Here is a 24,804-nt window from a genome sequence, read left to right as displayed (position 1 = left end):
GAGACAGAAAGAGAGAGAGAGAGGAAGGGAGACAGCAAACATTTAGTGGGGGCAGCTATCTGTGTGTGTATATGTGCTCATATGCCCCCCACTCCTGCCCTTGAAGATTTAGAGGTGAAGCATATATACTGCCATCAGCACACGGGATGAAATGCTGTATTTTGTCAGTCTTTACGTTCTGAGCTCATATTCCGTCGTGGTTGACTTTGCCTTTCATCCTTTCAGGGTTGATAAATTAGCACCAGTTACACACTGGGGGTCGATGTAATCGACTTAATCTCTTTGTCTGTCCTTGTTTGTCCCCTCTATGTTTAGCCCCCTGTGGGCAATAAAGAAATAAATATTATTTGAACTTAATGTAAAAGGAGAATCTAAAACTACAATTTGTACAGCATTCAGTCCACTGTGCTAACCATTTCTGCTTTACCACCACCGTCTTAGCAATAATGATTCCTAATGTTGCTGCCAAGACCACAACTTCTGGAGAAGGACACATTTTATTAAATCAACCAGTGTACATCTTTTATCTTTTACTTGTTTCACTCATTAGACTGCAGCCATGCTAGGGCACTGCCTTGAAGAATTTTTAGCCAAATGAACCAACTCCAATAGCCTTTTTTTTTTTTAAGCCTGGTACTTATTCAATTAGTCTCTTTTGCTGAACTACTAAGTTATAGGGAAAAAGACAAACCTACACCAGTTGTCAAGCAGTGGTAGGAGACAAATACAGACAAACACACACATGACAAGCTTCTTTCAGTTTCTGTCTACCAAATCCACTCACAAGGCTTTGGTCAGCCTGAGGCTATAGTAGAAGACATTTACTTGACCAAGGTGCTATGCAGTGGAACTAAACCCAGAACCATCAAGTTGGGAAGCAAGATTTTTACCACACAGCCACACCTGCACTTACTTGACTGTTATATATATATTATACAGACCTTTATTATTATTATTATTAATTATTAAGGTGGTGAGCTGGCAGAATCATTAGCATACTAGACAAAATGCTTAGCGGTATTTTGTCTGCTGTTATGTTCTAAGTTCAAATTCTGCTGGTCAACTTTGCTTTTCATCCTTTCAGGGTCAATAAATTAAGTATCTCCCCCAAATTTCAGGCCTTGTGCCTATAATAGAAAGGATTATTATTATTATTAATGTGGTGAGCTGGCATAATCATTAGTGTGCCAGGGGGAAAATGCTTAACAACATTTCTTCCAACTCTTCTGAGTTCAAATGCCACTGGGGACACCTTTGCCTTTCATCCTTTCAGGGTCGCTAAAATAAATACCTATTTCTTTACTACCCACAAGGGGCTAAACACAGAGGGGACAAACAAGGACAGAAGACAAACAGATTAAGTCAATTATATCGACCCCAGTGCATAATTGTACTTATTTAATCGACCCCGAAAGGATGAAAGGCAAAGTCGACCTCGGCGGAATTTGAACTCAGAACGTAACGGCAAACGAAATACCGCTAAGCATTTCGCCCGGCACGCTAACGTTTCTGCCAGCTCGCTAAAATAAGTACCAATTGATCACTGGGGTTGATATAATCACCTTATCCCCTCCCCTAAACTTGCTGGCCTTGTTCCAAAATTTGAAATCATTATTATAATTTGTAGTACAGTCAATAAAATGACATTTGGCTTAAACATTTAAGCTCCATATTAGCAACCATAGTGATTATGATGGGTTCATCAACACCACAGACAGAAGTGATTATACTTATTTACATCACAAACCACAACAATCATACTAGGTTTATGAACACAAACAAAAGTAATTATACTAGATGTATTAGCACAAAAGAAATGATAGGTTTATTAACAAACCACAGTAATAATAATACTAGGTATATCAACACAAGAAATCATAGTAAAAATACTAGGTTTATTAACATACTAGACTATAGCAATTATAGATACATTAACACAAGAAACCACAGTTACAAGTTTAAAACAACACCCCACAGTCATTACACTAGTTTTAGTGATAGGCTTGTTAACAAAGCATAATAATCCTTTTTACTATAGGCACAAGGTCTGAAATTCTGGGAGAGGGGTTAGTCGATTACATCGACCCCAATGCATAACCAGTACTTATTTCATCAACCCTGAAAGGATGAAAGGCAAAGCTGACCTTGAGGGAATTTGAACTCAACATGAAGACATGAAATGTTGCTGTCCAGCACAGTAATGATCTTCCCGGGTTGCTACCCTAACAATAATAATAATAACAACAACAACAACAATGGTTTCAAATTTTGGCAAAAAGCCAGTGATTTCAGGGATTAAATGAACCCCAGTGTTCAACTGGTATTTATTCCAACAACCCCAAAAGGATGAAAGTAAGGTTGACCTCAGTGAAATTTGAACTTAGAACATAAGGATGGATGAAATGCCACTAAGCATTTTGCCTGGAGTGCTAATGATTCTGTTAGCTGACCACCTGTATCAAACCATAATAATAATAATACTAGGTATTTTAACAAGGCATAGTAATGATGCTAGGCCTACTAACACAAACTACAGTAATGATACTAGGTTTGTCAACACAAACTGCAATAATACAAAGTTTATTAACATAAAACCATGTTAATTACAAGTTTATTAACAGCAAAAGCCAAAATAATTATACTACATTTATCATTAATAATATATGAGGTATGAGTTTATTAACACTATAAGCTGCTATAATTACAAGTTTACTTACATAACAAACCACAGAAATAATAGTTTTAACAAAACCAACTACAATAACTGTACTAGACTTATTAACACAGTAAACCACACTAAGTGTACTTGATTTATTAACACAATAACTTAGTGTGACACACTAGAAGATGAAAAAGTCATGTTGCTAAGTTGGATTAAGATTACAGAAACAATTGGGATACAACTGCATGCGATTATGTAAAGGTCTTTCATTCAACATCCATTGTTCATAACTTAACTAAGCTTGACAGGGAGTTAAATTAGACAACATTTTACTGGTGGATGCCTTTCCTGCCACTAAATGTTACCTGTTTTCTAAATAAAGGATGTTTTTTTTTTATTCCATAGCTCTTTCAAAATGGGAAGTTACTGGTAGTGATGTCAACAACCAGTGGAAACATCACATTTCTGTTTCATTGTAGTATATCAATATTCACATGCATGCGGACACACACACATTTAGACTAAAAGACAGGTAGATATACAGACAGATATACAAAATAAACATTTGAATCTTTCAAAAATTATGTCAGCCTCAAGGGGATGTGTTTACAATAAGCAAACTGGCAATTGAGAAAACTCCATATAAAAAGGGGAGATAATCTCAAGAATTAAATTTCTGTGAAGTTGACAAATCATTAAGAAAAAGAACAGATATTTATATGTGTATGGGTGGTGCAGGGTTCGATTCTCTGTGGAGGCTTTCTGGCCACTGTTCATCTTCTGAAGGGTATTTATCTGATTTTCTAAGCTGTCTACATAGCCCTCCTGTGTTCAAGGATTCTATCTCTCTCTCTCTCTGTACATATATATCCTTTATTCTTTTATTTGTTTCAGTCATTTGACTGCGGCCATGCCAGAACACCATCTTGAGAGGTTTTAGTCATACAAAAGGACCCCAGGACTAACTTTTTTTAAAAACCTAGTACTTATTTTCTCAGTTTCTTATGCTAAAGTGCTGAGTTATGGGGACGTAAGCACACCAACACCGGTTGTCAAGCAGTGAATGGGGGGACAAACAGTCAGAACAACAACACACACACTCACACACTGGGCTTCATTCAGTTTCTGTCTACCAAATTTACTTACAAGGCTTTGATTGGTTCAAGGTTATAGAAGATACTTGGCCAAAGTACCATGCATTGGGACTGAACCCGGAACAATGTGATTGGGAAGCAAGCTTCCTACCACACGGTATTGCCTCTGCATATATATAAACATATACACACACACACACACACCACACATATATACACACACATATATACATATATATACACATACATATATATATAGACACATATATACATATATAAACACAGACATATATAAACATATATATATACATACTCACATATACATATAAATACAGACACATACATACACATATGTACATATATATACATACACACACACATACATATACATACACACATATACACACACATATATACATACACACACACACACACACATATATACATACACACACACACACATGCATATATATGACGAAGACAGGTGAATGAATAACAAGCAGTTGTATTAGTTTGATGCTCAAGAAAGTTAGAAAGTCTTTTACATTTTGAGCCTATGCTCTTCAACAGAAAGGAATGAGAGAAATTAAACAGAGACAGAATAAAAAAAGCTTGTGGATTTAGCAATCAAGCATGGCCATACACACACACATATATATTCAGACTCTAGAATCATGAATCTTACTGGCTACTTTTCTTAATACATATCACACTAATCTACAACTTCAGAAGTTTCTGAACTTTTTTACATTCTCTCTCCATTTTTTCCTGCTGGCCCTTTCTGTTAAAGAGCATAGGCTCCAAATGTGAAAGTCTTTTCCATTCTTCCTGAAAGGCAAACTAATTACGCCTCCTTCCTTGTTTATCCCCTCACCAGTTACTGTCTTTTGTTTTCTGTAAATTTGAACTACATATATACATACATGCATATGTGTGTGTGCATATATTTGTATTTATATATATATATATATATATATATATATATATATATATATATATATATGTTAAAAATGGGGAAGGCCAGTTTATGGGATTACCTTAGGTTTTCCATCCATAAAAGGAAACCTAAGGTAATCCCAGTCTTTCCCATTTTTAATATAATACACTGCTCTACATCTTAGAGTGTGCTGCTTCTTTCGGATTTATGTTTTTTACAGATGATATATATATATAGAAAAAATTTAGTAGTCACTAATTGTGACCACATGTGCATATATTGCTATAAATAAGAGTCAAACCATTCATAGCTGCATAAAAGCACATTTATATATACTGACAGGGTAGATAACTGCCCCATAAGCGAAGCAAAGCTAGAACACTAGAGTACAAAGTTTCATCCTAATGGGAACTGTCAACAGTATGCTTCCAGTTTGCCTATGCAGTTTATATTGTGCCCAGTCCTCATATTATTTTATATGTGTGTGTGTATAGACATGTATATATTTCTTGAGACCTTGATCTGTCATTAATGACCATGGATAAATGTCCTCGTCGTCCACCCCACTGGAACAGCACTGGCTGTAAGCCAAACAGTCTGACGCATAAATGGTAGTCTCTCCCAAAGAAGCCACATTTGTGGGCTATCTGAGTGCTGTTTAAACTGTAGGGATTCTCTCACTCCAGTATAGGGTGTTCAAAAGAGGCTAAGCCTGGTCAGTGTGGTATGGAGGACCCGTTGCTGTATTTATGTAATGAAATATTATTAGGAATTGTATAAATTTTTTTTTTGATATTTTGTGTTTGTGGAAGTAGAATCAATTTATTGTATATAAATTTTAACAACAAAATATTATGTAAACCCCACCCCCCAAGGACCATATGGACTCAGGTTGAGAACCACTGGTTTACATTATCAGTTCAAATCCCACTAAGTTCAACTTTGCCTTCTATCATTTGAGGGTCAATGAAATAAAGTACCAGGGCCTTTCCCTCCAAAGTACTGACTATGCTAAACTATATTATTATAAAAGAAACCAGTACAAATTTTTTTTTTAAATTGTTAGTGGATTTGCAGAACCATTAACATTTTGGAAAAAAAGGCTTCGCTGTATTTTTTCGGCTCCCTACATTCTATGTTCAAATCCCGCTAGAGTCAGTCAACTTTGCCTTTCGTCTTAAGTTCAATAAAATAAAACACTGGTCAAGTTCTGGACTTGGTGGCATCAACTAACTCTTAACCCCCCCCCCGCCATGTCCCTAAATTAGAAACAATTACCATCATTACTATTATTATAGAGTAGTAGATCAGCAAAATTGATGAACGTTGGACAAAATACTTTGCCACATTTCTTCTGGTTCTTTACGTTCATAGTTCAAATCCAGGTGTGGTCAACTTTGCTTTTCATTCTTTCAAGGTCGATAAAATAAATACCAATAACTACTTAGGCCCATGGTATTGACTACACCCCCTCCCCACTGTTATGTCTCTATGCTAGAAAAACGACTATTATTCTCTTGTCAAATACCAACAGCGATTTAACAGACCAATGCCTTTCCCTACAAATTTTTAGCCTTGTGACGTTAAGAAATTCATCAATTATCGCTATGTAACTTACTGATTTATTTTGTCTTATTTCTTATACTAAACACACTATTTTTGTTTTTTTAATCCTTCTCGTTGTTTAGCTTCAGATCAGTTCCGATCCAGTTCACCTATAAATCGAAGATGTCCTAAATCTGGCCTTTTATTTACCCACACAATAGGGTGTGGCGTATAAGAGAGATTGGAGCTGCTTAGCAGGCCGAGCGATCCCATAGAGGCTCTCTCGTTCACATGTACACAGCTTTAATGAATCACTCAGGTGTATACGTGCGCACACCACACTCAAACATACGAAACGTAAAATCACAAACAGACGCCATTTTGGGGGTGGCTAAATGACAATGAGTGAGAAAAAGAAGAGAAGAAAAAAATTACGAGCGGGCACAAAATAAGGGACCAGTTTTATTACTATACACTACTTAATAATGATCCCTCAATTCAAGTCAGGATTCAAGCCTCTTGCATATAGGAAAAGGGAGATAATGCAAAATTTGTGTAGCACACCTTTTATACGTATGTATGCGCACACATATACACACACACTTCCCCAACAATCGCATCTCTCTCGCACTCCACATCTCTATCGTTTTATATATATATAGATCTTTATATATGTATGTATAAACTCTAGATTGATTGGTTACCTCTACATCTCTATGTATGACGAAAAAAAATATCAGGTGACTATCAGAAAAAAAAGCAGGGGAAAAAAAATATATATATATATATATAAATAGTAGGTTTTAAAAAATCGCATATTTTACTCTGCAATTCCAGCTTGAATATTCCATATGTGTATGAGTGTATATATATATATATATATGTTTGTATATGTAGTGAGATGTGGGTGTGTTTCAAAAGTGCGTGTGACAAATATACTACCTTGTCTGAGACAAAAATTAAAAAGTAAAAACAAAAAAAAAAAAAAGATTAAAAAAAGTATGGCTCTGACGTTTTTGGAAGAGTTTTTGTATCTAGCAAACTGTGTCAGGAAGGGAAAAAAATAAACAAACATATTTGTAGTCGAGGTGAAACTAAATAGAAAAATCATTGCTAGTCTTTATATAATCAAGTGTGTGTGATGACGATGGTCTTGCTTCAATAACTCATTTCTTTTTCTTACTACTCGACTTTACAGTACATAAACTATGACATTATATAGTTCGTATGATACATTTATATAGACACGCACACATACGCAGTACATATACTAACATTTGTATAGACATGCACACACGCAGTACATATACTAACATTTGTATAGACACGCACACACGCAGTACATATACTAACATTTGTATAGACATGCACACACGCAGTACATATACTAACATTTGTATAGACACGCACACACGCAGTACATATACTAACATTTGTATAGACATGCACACACGCAGTACATATACTAACATTTGTATAGACACGCACATACGCAGTACATATACTAACATTTGTATAGACATGCACACACGCAGTACATATACTAACATTTGTATAGACACGCACACACGCAGTACATATACTAACATTTGTATAGACATGCACACACGCAGTACATATACTAACATTTGTATAGACACGCACATACGCAGTACATATACTAACATTTGTATAGACACGCACATACGCAGTACACATACTAACATTTGTATAGACACGCACAGAAATATATTCAGGTGCGTATGTATTTTAATCTGCTAAGGTAGTTTCTATTAAATTTAGTTTGCTTCTGATTTTTTTTTTCATTTCTTTTTTTTTTTTTTCAATAATAATAAGAAAACGAGAAAAAAAACTTCCTTAAACCTAATATGGATATTTCGAAATATAATTTTAAAAATACAAAAGCGGAAAAGCTTTTAAATTCTCCAAATAAAAAAATTACAAAGTCATAACGGAAATAGGAAAGTAAAAGCTTTTACACAGAATTTAGATGTGAAAAAAATGTGAGATAATATGAATGCGTGTACGTTCTATATGTGTGTGTGTGTGTGTATATATATATATATATATATAATATATATATATATATACATACAGTGTAGTGTATGTGTATAATCCTCTCTCTATAAATGTATAAGTTATATGAAATGAAACTGTGTGCTTGTCAGTGTGAATGTATATCAACGTGTGTACGCGTGTGTGTGTGTGTGTGTATATATATATATATCTATATAAATACATATATATATAATACATATATATATATAATACATATCATTATATAAATACATATATAATATAAAAATAACATATATAATAATATCATATATATATAAATATCATATATATATAATACATATATATAAATACATATATATATAAATACTTATATATAATATATAAATACATATATATATATATATAAATCATATATATATAAATACATATATATAATACTATATATATATATCTATATATATAAATACATATATATATAAATACATATATATATAAATACATATATATATATATACATATATATATATATACATATATATATATATATAAATACATATATATATAAATTATACATATAATATATATTACTATTATACACATATATATATATAAATACATATATATATATATAATACATTATATATATATAAATACATATAATATATATAAATACATATATATATATAAATACATATATATATATATAATACTATATATATATATATAAATACATATATATATATATATAATACATATATATATATATAAATAATATATATAAATACATATTATTATAAATACATATATCTATATATATATATATATAAATACATATATATAAATACATATATATATAAATACATATATATATATATCATATATATATATACATATATATATATATTAAATACATATATATAATATCATATATATATATATATAAAACACATATATATATATAAATACATATTATATATATAAATACATATATATATATAAATACATATATATATATATAAATACTTATATATATATATAAATACATATATATATATATAAAAACATATATATATATATAAATACATATATATATATTAAATACATATATATATAGATAAATATTATATTTATTTATAATACATATATATATATATAAATACATATATATATATATAAATACATATATATATATAAAATAAATATATATATATATAATACATATATATATATATAAACATTATATATATAATAAAATACCTATATATATATATCAAATACAATATATATATATATATAAATACCTATATATATATAAATACCATATATATAAATAAAATACATTATATATATACTACGATAATATATAGATTATAAATACATATATATATATATTAAATACATATATATAAGATATATACATATATTATATATATATACAAATCTATATATATATAAATACATATATATATATATAAGACCTAAATCGATATATATCATATACATATATATATATCTAAATACATATCAATATATAAATACATATATATCTATATAAAATCCATATCATATTATAATACATATATATATATCTATATAATACATATATACTATATATATACTACATATCTATCTATAACATACATATATATATATATAAATACCATATCTATATATAAATTACATATATATATATATAGTACATATATATATCTATAATATCTATATATATATATATATATATATATATATAATATATATATATACTCTTCAAGGAGAGAGCAATAGCGGGGAATAGTGAGAGAGAGCTGGTAAAGAACAAGCAAAGATGAGTGACGAAGCAAAAAAAAAAAAGAAGCGATGTAACAATAAGTAGTCCATTAGTCAGTTGGTGTGTTTGTTGTCTTCAGTGAAAAAAAACATGAATCACACCAGTTATGAGCTACTTGAAGAAACAACTACTACAGCAACAGCAGCAGCAGCAAGAACAACAATTACAACCCCGAGACGGTGGACCTTTACATTGATCACCCCCTAGAAAATAAGTCGTATCTTCATCATAATTAAATCCCTTTCGTCATCATTAAAAAAAAAGGTATTACATTGGATGAGTTAAGCCAAGATAGACTGCTTCAATTATATATATATATATTATATATATATATATATATAATATATATATATATATATATATCATATATATACATATATATACATATACATATATATACATAATATACATATATATACATATATATACATATATACACATATATACACATATATATACATATATATACACATATATACATATATACATATTATAACACATATATATATACATATACATATATATATACATATATATACACATATATATATATATATAACATATATATAACATATATATACACATATATATATATATAATATATATATACATATATATACACATATATACATATATATAACATATATATATACATATATATATACATATATATATACATAATATACATGTATATTACGTTGACTCCAGTTCTTGGCTGGTACTTATTTCATCAATCCAGAAAGAATCAAAGGCAAAGCTGGCCACGGCGGAATTTGAACTCTGGACTTAATGAATCGTAAGAAATACCACTACGTATTTTGTCCGACGCGCTAACGATTCTGCCAGCTTCAGAGTTAAAATACCACCGAGGTCAACTTTGATTTTTACTCCGTCAAGATCGATAAAATAAGCAACCAATTAAGTATTGGGGCTGATGTCATCGACTAACACCTTTAGATCACCTTTAAAAAAAAATTGTCGGTTTTGTGCCAAATCTGAAAAAAATTATTATTACTATTATTAACCTCAGTGTAAGCACTTTCCGACCTCTCGGAAATGTCCTCTTCTCATCGCTTCTCTACGTTTTTGGCTCTTGAATCACTGCAGCAGAAGATAGGTTTTATGGAGCATAATGCTCAAAGAGGGGAGATAGACTGTTGCGTCAGTACCCTTGGTCGCACTCCACTGACGTGATGTCGAACACTACGGAAACTGAGGTGGACAGCATTATATGGGAATAATACATAACAGTAACAGGAGCACGTAACAACCAAGAAAAAGTCTGTGGGATTGCACCTCGACACCTGGCAAAGTAAATCCATGCCGACTGGCATCGAGTGTCGCCAAAGAGTTCCTGCTGAGATGCTTGGGGACTGATTCAGGCCAAAAACGCTATGTGAAGAGAAACTGGGATCAAGTTACGAGTAGGGTATCCAGTCTCATCCGGAAGTGAGCTGAGAGAACTGTGTATCCGAAAAATCGGATACAAGTGGATAAAAGTAATGAAAAGGCGGCGAGCTGGCAGAATCGTTGGCACGCCGAGCGAAATGCGTAGCCGTATTTCGTTTGCCGTTACGTTCTGAGTTCAAATTCCGCCGAGGTCGACTTTGCCTTTCATCCTTTCGGGGTCGATAAATTAAGTACCAGTTACGCACTGGGGTCGATGCAATCGACTTAATCCCTTTGTCTGTCCTTGTTTGTCCCCTCTATGTTTAGCCCCTTCTGGGCAATAAAGAAATAAGAAGTAGTGAACAGATACATCGCCTCGCTTCCATTATTTATTACTGTCTGATCCTCGTACCTTGTTCCAGTTTTTATCTGACTAGACTAGAATGTCAACACTTTAGATTCTTGTGAAAGAGATACGTTCCACTAGTGAGAAGATCCCATTTGCTGCCAACAGAAGATCTCACTTGCTGCAGGGTTCACTTTGTGGCTAATGATACACAAGCATGCGTTCAAGTTGCAGCGTCTGCAGAAACTTCTGGACATTAATAAGTCGTGGACGCCGTTTGTGAGGTACGTTTTCCCGCAGCTCATCTCTTTGGCAGATCTGCAGCTGAGGATCATGTGATGACCAAGAAGGGTGGGCGCCTAGAATCGAGAATCTTGTCAGGCGCTCACAGTTCCCTTAACAAACCGAGCAGTGTTGCCGGTAATTCGTCGACCTTTGCAATTTTTTGAGGGTTGGTGAAAGGCAAGAGCGACGAAGTTTGAAAGAGAGTTTGGGAATCAACAAAGATCGATTTAAGCTATTCAGGGGAATTTCCAGCTAGCATTATTAGCTAAACAATTCTAGCGATTATTCAAATTACCAAAATATATTATAAAAAGGAGAAAAGTTTGTTAGATGTATTCTTTCTAATCAAGTATACCTGTGGTCACATCATCATCATTGTTCGACCGTGGTCGAGACAATGGAATTTACCATGCTACGCCAGACTTCACGGTCCATCATGGCATTACGGAGGTCCTGTTGCTGGATGCCTGTATCCCTGGAGATTACATCAGGGTAGGAGAGTGTGCGCCCTCTGGTATTGCGAGTAGATGGCTTCCAGAGGAGAAGAGTAGAAATTGCCTCTTTTTCAGCTCTACAACAATGTCCAGCAAACTGGACTCTCCTACCTTTCACAAGAGATGACACAGGTGGTAGTTTCCCATATATTTGCATTTCGGTTGGATGGCGCTTCCACGAGAGATTTTGAGCTCTCATAAGGAGGCGAGTGTAGGTTCCATCCAACCGCCTCTCAATCTGTGATTTTGCAATCTCATGTCCTTTTTCAGGCTACATTATCTAATGTCCTAATTTGAGGAAACAAACTGTGATTTGAAGGAAATTTGGTGGTTATTTTTAGCAACTAGCAACCACATAGAGAGTTATTGTTCTTTTGACTCAATGTATATGCGAAAATAAAAAGTCGGAAACAGAAAGTTGCAGCATAATCTGGGTCAGCTCTAATAAAGCAGACCTACGATCGAAGACATTCTAAGCGTTACAATCTCATTTATTATTTTTTTGCTCTTTTGTTGGGCTTTTATTTTCTTCGGATATATTATATCTAAGACTACATTAGCCAATGTGATTTGCTATCTACGGCCTAACTAAAAACGACTTCCTTTTATTTTGATTATTACTTTTCACATATCGAATGCAATAGGGACTGGGCCTCATTTGCTGTCATTCTTCCTGGCCTGTTATCGATACCTGTCATTCAAGCTTGTTATTGATACTCCATTAACTTGCTCGTCTTTGTAAAGCATATATAATAACCAAATCGCTATTTAAACCAGTCCCAACGATCTAAAAACAAAACTCTGTGTCCGTGTGTGTGGCACGATTTAAATCGCATGACATAACCGGTTTTGAGAACTCCTCTAACCTTACGATCAACATCTTTCCTCGTGATCAAACAGAAGGAAATTGTCCGTCTTTTCTCTGCTCAAAGGAAGGCAGCGGTGCGATCCCCACAATCAACTCCACTGATAGCCAGATCTAGTCTACATAGGAAATCGGCTCATCAAACAACCCCACAAGTCAGTATTACTCGGACTCAACGAGGGGTGCGTGTTGAACGGCTCTGTCGCTCTGCCCCCATCTCGGACCTTTGATGATAAGTGAATTTGTACTAGCAGGACTGGTTGACCTGGGGCTGAACAACAATAGAAATGACACAACTGTTTCCAGTAATATTGCTAAATCCCTGTCTTTTCTCTGCTCAAAGGAAGGCGGCGGTGCGATCCCCACAATCGACTCCATTGATAGCCAGATCTAGTCTACATGGGAAATCGGCTCATCAACAACCCCACAAGTCAGTATTACTCGGACTCAACGAGGGGTGCGTGTTGAACGGCCCTGTCGCTCTGCCCCCATCTCGGACCTTTGATGATAAGTGAATTTGTACTAGCAGGACTGATTGACCTGGGGGCTGAACAACAACAGAAATGACACAACTGTTTCTAGTAATATGACTAAATCCATTCTACATTCCCATTTGGAATCTCTCTCAGATCGATAAAACCAGTAATAGTGATTGCCTGAGTATTGCTGTTCGTGTTATTGGTTTAGCCCCAGGTCAAACTCTGATCCAGCCAGTAGATATGATCAAAGACATTCTAGCTGTAACCATTCTTCTATTGTATGTTAATGTTTAATCTATTTGAATCTGAATTCGGAGGTAGAATCTGAGTCAGCAAATTAGTAACATAGCCTGAAGATCATAAGAATGCTAAACAACACAAACAGAAGCGCAGAAATAATTTAACTAAGACTACGTCAATGTAGTTTAAGACTGTAAGGAATTTGACTGCTATTTCTAGCAATCGAACGACCAGACAGAAGCTCCCAATCTGTATATATTGGGATACGCTTTTTTTTCTTTCATTTGTTTAACTCATTGAATTGCGGTCATGTTGGAGTACCGCCTTGAAGAGTTTAGTCGAACTGATTTTCAACTCTGGTATTCAATCTATCGTTCTCGTTTTCCGAACTGCAAAGTCACAAGAATGTAAACAAACCAACACCGGTTGTCAAGCGCTGGCAAACACAAAGGTACACACACACATATACGACGGAGTTCCACAGTTTTCGCCTACTAAATTCACTGACAAGGCATTGGTCGGTCTGGGGCAGCCGTAGAGGACACTTGCCCAAAGTGGAATTGAGTCCGTGAGCTTCTTAAACACATAGCAATGCTTGTATCAAGTAAAGACACCAGCAACGGTTGGCGAGCTGGCAGAAACGTTAGCACGCCGGACGAAATGCGTAGTCGTATTTCGTCTGCCGTTACGTTCTGAGTTCAAATTCCGCCGAGGTCGACTTTGCCTTTCATCCTTTCGGGGTCGATAAATTAAGTACCAGTTACGCACTGGGGTCGATGTAATCGACTTAGTCCCTTTGTCTGTCCTTGTTTGTCCCCTCTGTGTTTAGCCCCTTGTGGGTAGTAAAGAAATATTATATTTTAATCTCCACTGCCATTATAATATTTTTAACACAGACAAACAGACACAAGGTCAGAAATTTTGAAGAGGTCAGTCCATTTAACTAATTTTAGCACTTGCCTAGTGCTTAATTTCATTGACTGTCCGAAGAGGGATAAAGGGCCAAGGAGGATAAAAAGCAAGACTGAACTCAGCGGTATTTGAACTCGAAACATAAAGGGTGTCAACTGAACACTGCAAGGCATTTTGCCCGATATTCTAACGAATCTGCTAATCCACCACCCTAACCACCCGAACAATATTGTATTATATGGCATTCTAAGTTCAAATACCTTGATTTCATCTTTCCGGTGTTTCACCAAATGAAGAACTAGTCAAGAACTAGGAGATCGATATATTCCAAACACCGCCACCGCCCTTCCTCTCTCCCTCCCTCCTTTTTCTGCAGATGTGTCACTTTGTATTACTCATGTAAGAAATAGTCAAAGATGGCGGGAATAGAATCGTAAGCGCGTCGAACAAAATGCTTTACGATATTTTTTCCCTGATTCACTGTTCTGAGTTCAAACACCACCAGAGTCAACTTTGCCTTTCATCGTTTAGAGATCGATAAAATAAGTACCAGTAAAGTACTGGGGTCGATGTAATCGACTTCCTCCTCCCCCCATCCCTTCAAAAACTGTTGGCCCTGTGTCAAAATTTGAAACCATTAACATTATTATTGGCAGAAAGTACCAGTAAAGTACTGGAGTCGATGTAATCGACTTCCCCCCGCCTTTCAAAAACTGTTGGCCCTGTGTCAAAATTTGAAACCATTAACATCATTATTGGCAGAAAGTACCAGTAAAGTACTGGAGTCGATGTAATCGACTTCCCCCCGCCCTTCAAAAACTGTTGGCCCTGTGTCAAAATTTGAAACCATTAACATCATTATTGGCAGAAAGTACCAGTAAAGTACTGGGGTCGATGTAATCGAGTTCCCCCTTCCTTCAAAAACTGTTGGCCCTGTGTCAAAATTTGAAACCATTAACATCATTATTGGCAGAATCATTAAGCACACAGGGTAAAATGCTTAGCGGCATTTCGTCCGTCTTCATGTTCTGAGTCCAAATTCTGCTGAAGTCAACTTTGCCTTTCAACCCTTTCGAGGTCAATAAAATAAGTACCAGTCGAGCACTGGAGTTGGTATAATTGACTAGCTCCCGTCCCCAAAAAATTTCAGGCTTTGTATCTATAGCAGAAAGGATTATTATAATCATTCTTGTTGTTTCATATTTGTTTCAGTTCGATTTCCAGCAAAGTTAACTTTCCTGTTATTTCTCCTTTACTAACGCAGATAAAAAAATTTTTAAAAAGGCGAATGCGCCCCACCATGGCCGCTAGAAATAACAGTCAACCACCCTTAAATCACACCGCCTTAAAAAAGAACACGTTGGATAATACGGTCTTGGGTTCTCTGTACATAAAAAAAAAACATAGGATGGTCGTGGTTGGAATGCTTTTTGATCATAGAATAGGGTGATCAGGGCTAACCTAAAGCTAAACAATAACTTTTTCAACGAAGAAGACTCCAGTACGAAGTCGCTCGATCTGCTTGCTAGAAATGAATTAAATTTCACTAAAATCACAACCTCTGTCTTTATAGTTGCCAATATACAAAATAAAGTTTATATTATCCACACATAGGTGTGAACATCAGGGTTGCCCTCGAGCTGAAATCACCACCACCACCACTATATAAATAGCTCGTTTGTATTGACCATATATCGCCGCCATACATTCAACAGGTCTTATGACAGCCTCAGGAAAATATTATTATTACGGTGGCGAGCTGGCAAAATCGTTAGAGCATTGGGAAAAACAAAAAAAAAAGACCTTGCGGCATTTACACTCATGAGTTCAAACGCCGCCTACGTCAAATTTGCTTTTCATCCCTCCGAGGTAGATAAAATAAGAATCAGTCAAATTTAGGAGGTCGATGATGTCAACCAACCCCTCCCTTCAAAAATGTGTCTAAATTATAAAGTATTTTTTTTTTTATTGATAGAATTCTTAGTGTCCGGCAAAACGCCTTGGGGGTATTTCGTCTGGCTCTATACGTTTTGAGTTCAAATCCAACTCGAGTCTAATTTTTCTTTCATCATCCCAGGATAAAATAAAAGTGTACACCCCATATATATATATTTATATATACATTTATATATGAATAGAAATGGCTTTCCTCATAATTTTTCCAATTTCATAATTAGATGTTTAACACACACATATATATATATATATATATATATATTATATATATATATATACAGAGAGAGAGAGAGAGAGAGAGAGTGATAGATAGATAGATAGATAGATAGATAGATAGATAGATAGATAGATAGATAGATAGATAGATAGATAGATAGATATTCGGTAAATTTCGATGTGCACTTATGAAAATTCACCTATTCTTCTTTTAACGATCCCAAATCGATGAAAGGCAAGTCAACTTTTGAACTCAGAACGTTTGTTTCTGCCTCACCAGATTCAGTCATCATACCGTACTTCTTTCGATATGCTTAAAACATCGAATACTTGACACAGAATTCAGAGCTGAATTCGCAGTGTGTGTGTGTGTGTGTGGAGTGTGAGTTTGAGTGAGGCTTGAAACTAAAGAATTAAAAAGACAGGCAATTGTTCCTCGCAGATATAGAAGCACTCTAACGGAATGAGGAGGATCGTAATACAAAAATAACTAAAACTAAATAAGATATAAAATTTATTGTCAACAAACGTGAGATGAAACACTAGTGAACGGATAGGTAGCAAGAAAATTGAATTTCTCTCTAAGGGGAGAAGGGGGTCACGTGCGGTTAGAAATGGCAGTCAAAATATCCCTCAAATCGTGTGCCCTGCCACCATCTTTAAACAAAGGAAGGACACTCTGAATATTATAGCTTTACAGATATTATATTAAAAGTCAGGATGGTCACAACAGGATCGCGTTTGATCATGGGCCTGAAGGATCATAGCAAAACCTGCTGCTAAAAAAGTAGGAGAGAGAGAGAGAGAATGGGTTGGAGCATGAACGGGTGGATGGGTATATCGAGCAACAGACTGTGACACGGGACATCAGTAGTGGTAATATTAGTAGTACAATTGGCATTCCGTCGGTTGCGACGACGAGAACTCCACTTGTTCCGATCAACGAAACAGCCTGTTCGTGAAATTAACGTACAAGTGACTGGGCACTCCACAGGACACGCATACCTTTAATATAGTTTTCGGGGTGGGAGGGATTCAGTGTGACACAGAATATGACAAGGCTGGCCCCTTTGAATTACAGGTACTACTCATTTTTGCCAGCTGAATGGACAGGAGAGCAACGTGAAATAAAATGTCTTCGTCAAGGACATAACGCGACGCCGGGTAACGAACTCGCGATCTTACGACCAAGAGCCGAATGTCCTAACCACCAGGCCACGCGCAGCAGCAGTAGTAGTAGTAGTAGTAGTAGTACTAAATCGGTCAATTTGACTTAAAATAGTTGCAATACAACGACAACCACCACGGTCAAAATGTTACCAGAACTGACGAGATAGATTATACGAATCGGTGGATAAGGGCAAGGCGGTTTGCAGGGAGACATCATTAAATACTAATTAGTGAAGACTAATTGACGAAATAGGGGGGAGAAAAAATTAAAAAATAAAGGTGTTGATTGGAGCAGAGAGTACAACTTTAGAGGAGAGAGAGTTTAAAGTAAGCTAATGAATGAATGGATGTTACAAGTTTGTAGTGGAATGAGATATTAACGAGTAGCGATCGTGACGAAACTCGGAGCAGTAACAGAGTACAGAGTACATCAGAGCAAACACCCTCACATACGGTGGTGTCTCTCACACATGTAGTCTAAGTGATTATTAACCGAGATTACCTATGCAGTTAGCTGGCAAAAACTCCCTCCAAAGAGCTTAAAATTTAAAATGGGAAATCACTAATATAGTAAGACGAATTATTAGTGATTTCCCATTTTGAATTTTAAGCTCTTTGGAGGGAGTTTTTGTCAGCTAACTGCATGGGTAATCTCAGTTAATAATCACTTAGACTACATGTGTAGTAATATAGTAAGACGCAAAGGATAAACGAATTATCAGAAGTGTCAAATTATTTTCCGAAAAAAAAAAAAATGCTTTGCAACTTTCGTTCTGGCTCTCTTAAGATCTGAGTTCAAATCTTACCGAAGGTACATTATTGCCTTTCATCCATCGTGCATGGGTCGAAAAATAAAGTATGTGTCAATTACAGAAGGCGTTGTAATCGACTCGACTCTTCCTCTCTCAAAATGCCAGGCCTTAACGTCTTTATAAAAAAAAACGATTACCGAGTAAGTGCCACACCTTACCCGACACAGTACTGGGCCAAGTATTTTATTTCAGCAACAGCAGGACGATGATAAAGCAAATAAGACATCGACTAGATTTGAACCCAGAAGGTCCAACTGATTCAGTCATTCACGAAAAGTTGATTTTTAAAAGTAAATTATTGCTTAATTTCATTAATGAAGACTACATTACTTATACGAATGTGCTTTAGCGTAACATATATATATTATATATATATATATATATATATATTACTTTCAATTTCATGTTCGATAGAGATCACTTGCTCCTTTAAGTTACATTTTATAACATTGTATTTAGAGAAAAAAAGGCGTGGCATAAGAACGAAAATCTCACATCTCCAAGTCTAGTCCACTACCACTACTAACCCTTCTGGTATCAAGTCCTGTATAATCCTCTCATTACGAGATCCACTACTACCAAGCCCTGTTTTCATAGATTACCTGTAGTATCAAAGCCTGTATAATTTTCACATCATTAGACTCACACCACCACCATTACTTACAACCTTGTTTCTAACGAGGTCCCTAAGTATTAATCACATCGCTATAAACCCCCCTGCCAGAACAACTACGAGGCCCCTAGTATTAGGGGTTTTTTTATTTTTATCTTATTTCTCTCCCCAACCCACCTCCAATGAGGACTTGAAGTATCAGGGGCTCATTAAACCATTATATCGTAAGGATTCCGCCGGACAAATATTTTACAGCATCTAAAATGGTTCCCGTTCGAGGAAAATGCATTTAGTACAGGCGACTGCATCACGCACACACATACACACGTGTGTGTGTGTGTGTTTGTCTTTTTATATATATATATATATATATATATACACACACATTCACACATGAACTGATGTGTGAGGATAGAATTATTTGAGTGCCTAGAATATACGGTAGTATTTATGTCATACTATTATACACATACGGTGCATAAGTAGTGCGTGTACACCAGAATATTATTACTAGCCAGGTAAATACACAAGGTATTTTTACAGAAGTTTGAATATATAATAAACATATACCTATAATACTTTATAATGTGTGTGTATCTTTGCACATATACACACCATGTATACAAACGAAAACAACAAGCTTTTACATATCCACTATATATATATATATATATATATATTATATATATATATATATATAATGTATGAATATTGCGAAGAGATGTTAGCATATAATGAAACACTAACCAATATCATCTATGCGTATACATACCCTCCTTTACAAATATGTATGAAGCAGACTCATATATAAAGTTTAAAATGTTTTGGTTTCTGTTTGTTGTTTTTAGATCGAGAAAGTTTTGTTTAGTTTTGTAGAGAGAGAACAACAAAAAAAAAAGACAGGGAAGAAAATTAATAAACATATATTCAAAGGCAATGAGAAATATATAGAAAGCAGTGACTTCGTTTTAACAACAGCGCGCCATGTAGTAGAAGGTAGGTAAGTAGGGGGGATCAGTTTATGTAGCTCTTTCTACTCAAAATTGGACCCTCACTTCTGGAGAGAAAAAAAATGCTATTTAAAAAGAAACCAGAAGAGAAAAAAAAATAGCCAATAGTCAGAAAATAAAACGAAACTGCGATAAATAATGATACTAATGAATTATAGATATCATAAATACGATAGTCCTTAAGTTTTTTAACACTGAACCTAAATTAAGAAGAGGAATCTGAAAATATAAACCAGTAATTATTATTATAATTATAACTATTATTTCCCAATTATTATTTAGTATATACGTTGAACTTAACGTCGTTTTACGATTTGGTTTAGCGTCAAGAATTTGAAGCTTAGTAACACATAGACAGTGTATGTGTGTGTATATACATATATATGTCAATCACTGACTATAATACATACACACACACACACAGACAAAATGCAAACACACACACATTGTATACTATTTCTTCCACTATTCACAAATCTCAAATCAAATGATTGAGATTACTTGTGTCTATTTGGGTGTATATAAGGTAAGTATAAATACATGAATATTTAACTATATATATATATAATATATATAGTGAGCGTGTGTGCTGTATGAAGTTATAGATGGTATGTATACGTATGTTTATGTACGAATGGGTTTATGTATGTATGTGTATATATATATATATATATATATATATTTCACTCAAAGCTCTGTCATTATTTTTCATTTCTCTTTCCTAAACACACACACACACACACACATATATATAACACACACACACACATATATAACACACACACACACACACACACATATATAACACACACACACACACATATAACACACACACACACACACATATATATATATATAACACACACACATATAACACACACACACACACACACACACATATATATAACACACACACATATAACACACACACACACACACACACACATATAACACACACACACACACACACACACATATATATATATATATATATATATATATAATGTGTGTGTTTGGGAAAGAGAAATGAAAAATAATGACAGAGCTTTGAGTGAGAACTGGTGTTGGAGTAGAGGTTGGAGTGAAGCCTGGTGTTTCGTTCAAACAAGCTTTATCGTAAAAGCTTCAATTTAATATATAATAATAATTAATACTATATAAAGATAATATAATAACCGACAGGAAAATCCAGTTGGTGGTGTAAAGTAGTAGAGTTATTAATCGGCCCTCGGTCAGCAAAGCGTTCCTGCTCTGACCATCCCGTCCCTTTATTCAATCAAACTACATTATCCAATGTTTTACATATCATTTATCTTTTTTTTAAAGACAGTAGGGCATGATGTGAAGGAGATTTGGCTTCTATTTCTCGTGACCACGGAATGGTGATTCATGGTCCGTCCCTCTGTTAAAGAAGTACTGTGTGGTTTTTCTTGTCCAGTCATGGAGATGGACAGAATGAAGGGCAGCACAGCACCTATGACCGTTTGAATTGAGACCTGACCCCCCCCGGATACTTGCTTATAAAAAAAAAGACCCCCTCTGAATACCGTTAAATGTACACCCAAGGATGGGGGTTAAAAAATTGGTAACGGATCAAGTCATGGCCATCCAAGTGTTTAGGGGTAATATGAAATGCTAGTGTATGATGTCTGAGTGAATGCAGAGGTGCTGTAACTGTGTGTGATGGTGGATATGATGTAGTAGAAGTTGATGATATGATGTGATGTTTGAATGGAGTGGAATGGAACGATGCTGTGGACTAGTGGCCAAGTTGTTCAACTCCAGTTCAGCTTTATCGAGCAGAGCTGCGATCAAAACCATTCCATGCATGACCATTACACTTTATTATACGTAATGCGCGCTTTTATCTTTTTTTTTAAGGCGTTATTTAGCTTTTATTTCTAGCAGGTCGATGAACCGAGTGGAAGGCCTCCCGGTGTGGCCGAGAGGAAGGGTAGTGGAAGTTGTGATGTAGCATAGTGGAGGAGGGTAGTGGAAGTTGTGATGTAGTATATAGTGAAGGTGCTGTAGTATTTTATTAAGTGACTGTAATGGCAGTGTTGGTGCGGTGTAGAGCGGAGATTTGGTGCTTGTTTGAATGGGTGTAATAGTTGCTGTGAGTGTGAAGTAACGAAGCAGTAGTGGTGTGTGTGGTGGATGGTTGTACTTATGATAGATGTAGAATATAGCAGAGGGCGAAACAGTGTTGCTGAGTGATGAGTGTGAGACGACGATGAAAGATAATGTCTATCGTCAGTATCTTATACTAATGGTAATACTAATAAGACTAATAATACTAATAATAATAACAAGAACAACAACAGAATGAGAGGTAAATGTTGAAATCGACCAAAGACTTACTTGAAGTTCTGCTCTCTCCACCTCCCATTGCGACCGTTCCATCTCGAATCTTGCCCATTCCGTTTGTAAGAAATGTAAAATTCCCGGCATAGAATACTGAGGCCTTTGGCTCGATTCATCGGCTTGTTGTTTGGTAACCATTCCAGCAGCACCAAGTCCACCAACAACACCACTACAACCACCACAACTACTACTACTACCAACACTATTGCTGTTGTTGACGGCGGAAAAGATGACTGGACTAGCGCCGTTGTTGTTGTTGTTGCTGCTGCTGCTGCTGCTGATACTACCACCTCCTACTACCTGGCCACCACCACCACCACCAATACTACTACTACTGCCTCCTCCGTGTTGTGATCCGGGGCCGTCTTCAATCATCTTACCATGACCGCCGCCATTACACTGGCTTTCCTTTCCTTTCCTTCCTGCTACTTACTCGGCGGCTTTACTTTGCAATGACGTCACTCTCTCGCTGTGTATTTGTGTGTGTGACTAAACGGAGTATTTCGTCTGTTGTTGTTATTTTAGTTATTATAGTTCTCTTACTGTAAATAGTGTACGTACGTTATAAAGCTGTACGATCGAGCATGTTTCCCTCTCTCTCTCTTCTCCCTTATACTCTCTACCTTTCTCTCTTCCTGTCTGCGTATGAGTGCGTTCCTATCTTAATACATGTGTGCGCGTTTTCGTTGTTACAGAGGTTGTGCCTTGACTGTGGTTGTCTCCCCCTTTCTATCAGTGTGTGCGTGTCTTTAATTATGTCAGTGTGCATGTATTTCCGTCGTTATATATAACCATGTGTACTTATGACTGTGGTTGTCTCCCCCTTTCTATCAGTGTGTGTGCGTGTGTGTGTTTAATTATGTCAGTGTGCATGTATTTCCGTCGTTATATATATATATATATATATATATAACGATGTGTACTTATGACTGTAGTTGTCTCCCCCTCTCTGTCTGTGTGTACACATGTATTACGTGTATCACTGTGTGTCTTGATGTGATTGTGTGTGTATGAACTTGCTCTATATAACGTGTGCCTGTAACTGTGTAGTTGTCTCCCCCTTTCTACTCTCTCTCTTTCACGTGAATGTATGTATGTATGTGTGTCTTGATCGTGTTTGTTTATATAGCGTGTGTGACTGTGACCATGGTTTTTCTCCCTCTCGATATCTTTTCCTCTGTGTGTCTGCTGTGCGTATGTTTATTTCGCCCTCTCTCACTCATACATATGTGTTTGTGTTGTGTGCGTGCGTACGCGCATTCGTTTAGTTGCTTAGCCCCAGGTCTACTCTGATTGAGTAAATCTATGATCAGAAGCGTTCCAGCAAAACCATTCCGTCCTTTTGTGTGTCAGGAAATTGTATTTTTCAACGTATCCTTTTCTTTATAAGACGACAGAGTATATATATATATATATATATATATATATATATATAATATATATATATAACGATGTGTACTTATGACTGTAGTTGTCTCCCCCTCTCTGTCTGTGGTACACATGTATTACGTGTATCACTGTGTGTCTTGATGTGATTGTGTGTGTATGAACTTGCTCTATATAACGTG

At 35.3% G+C, this 24,804-nt stretch overlaps 1 protein-coding gene across 7 annotated transcripts in view; it reads right to left on the bottom strand.

The window, feature by feature from the left end:
- The window catches only part of LOC115224197 (striatin-3), a 253,651-nt gene extending 229,639 nt beyond the window's left edge, over positions 1-24,012 (bottom strand). For 2 of the 7 annotated variants that reach the window (XM_029794957.2, XM_029794958.2), the window contains exon 1: positions 23,234-24,004. In XM_029794957.2, the coding sequence (XP_029650817.1) occupies positions 23,234-23,611 (378 nt within the window). In that variant the 5' untranslated portion in view covers positions 23,612-24,004. Of the gene's footprint in view, positions 1-23,233 lie in introns of all 7 variants that reach the window. The other 5 variants (XM_029794954.2, XM_029794955.2, XM_029794956.2 and 2 more) reach the window with 5 other exon arrangements.
- Between the last annotated feature and the right edge of the window lie 792 nt (positions 24,013-24,804).

Source organism: Octopus sinensis, linkage group LG25 (genome assembly GCF_006345805.1).
Source record: "Octopus sinensis linkage group LG25, ASM634580v1, whole genome shotgun sequence".
NCBI lineage: Eukaryota > Metazoa > Mollusca > Cephalopoda > Octopoda > Octopodidae > Octopus > Octopus sinensis.
Note: the sequence above shows the minus strand (reverse complement) of the source record. Positions and strands in the feature narration are given on the sequence as shown.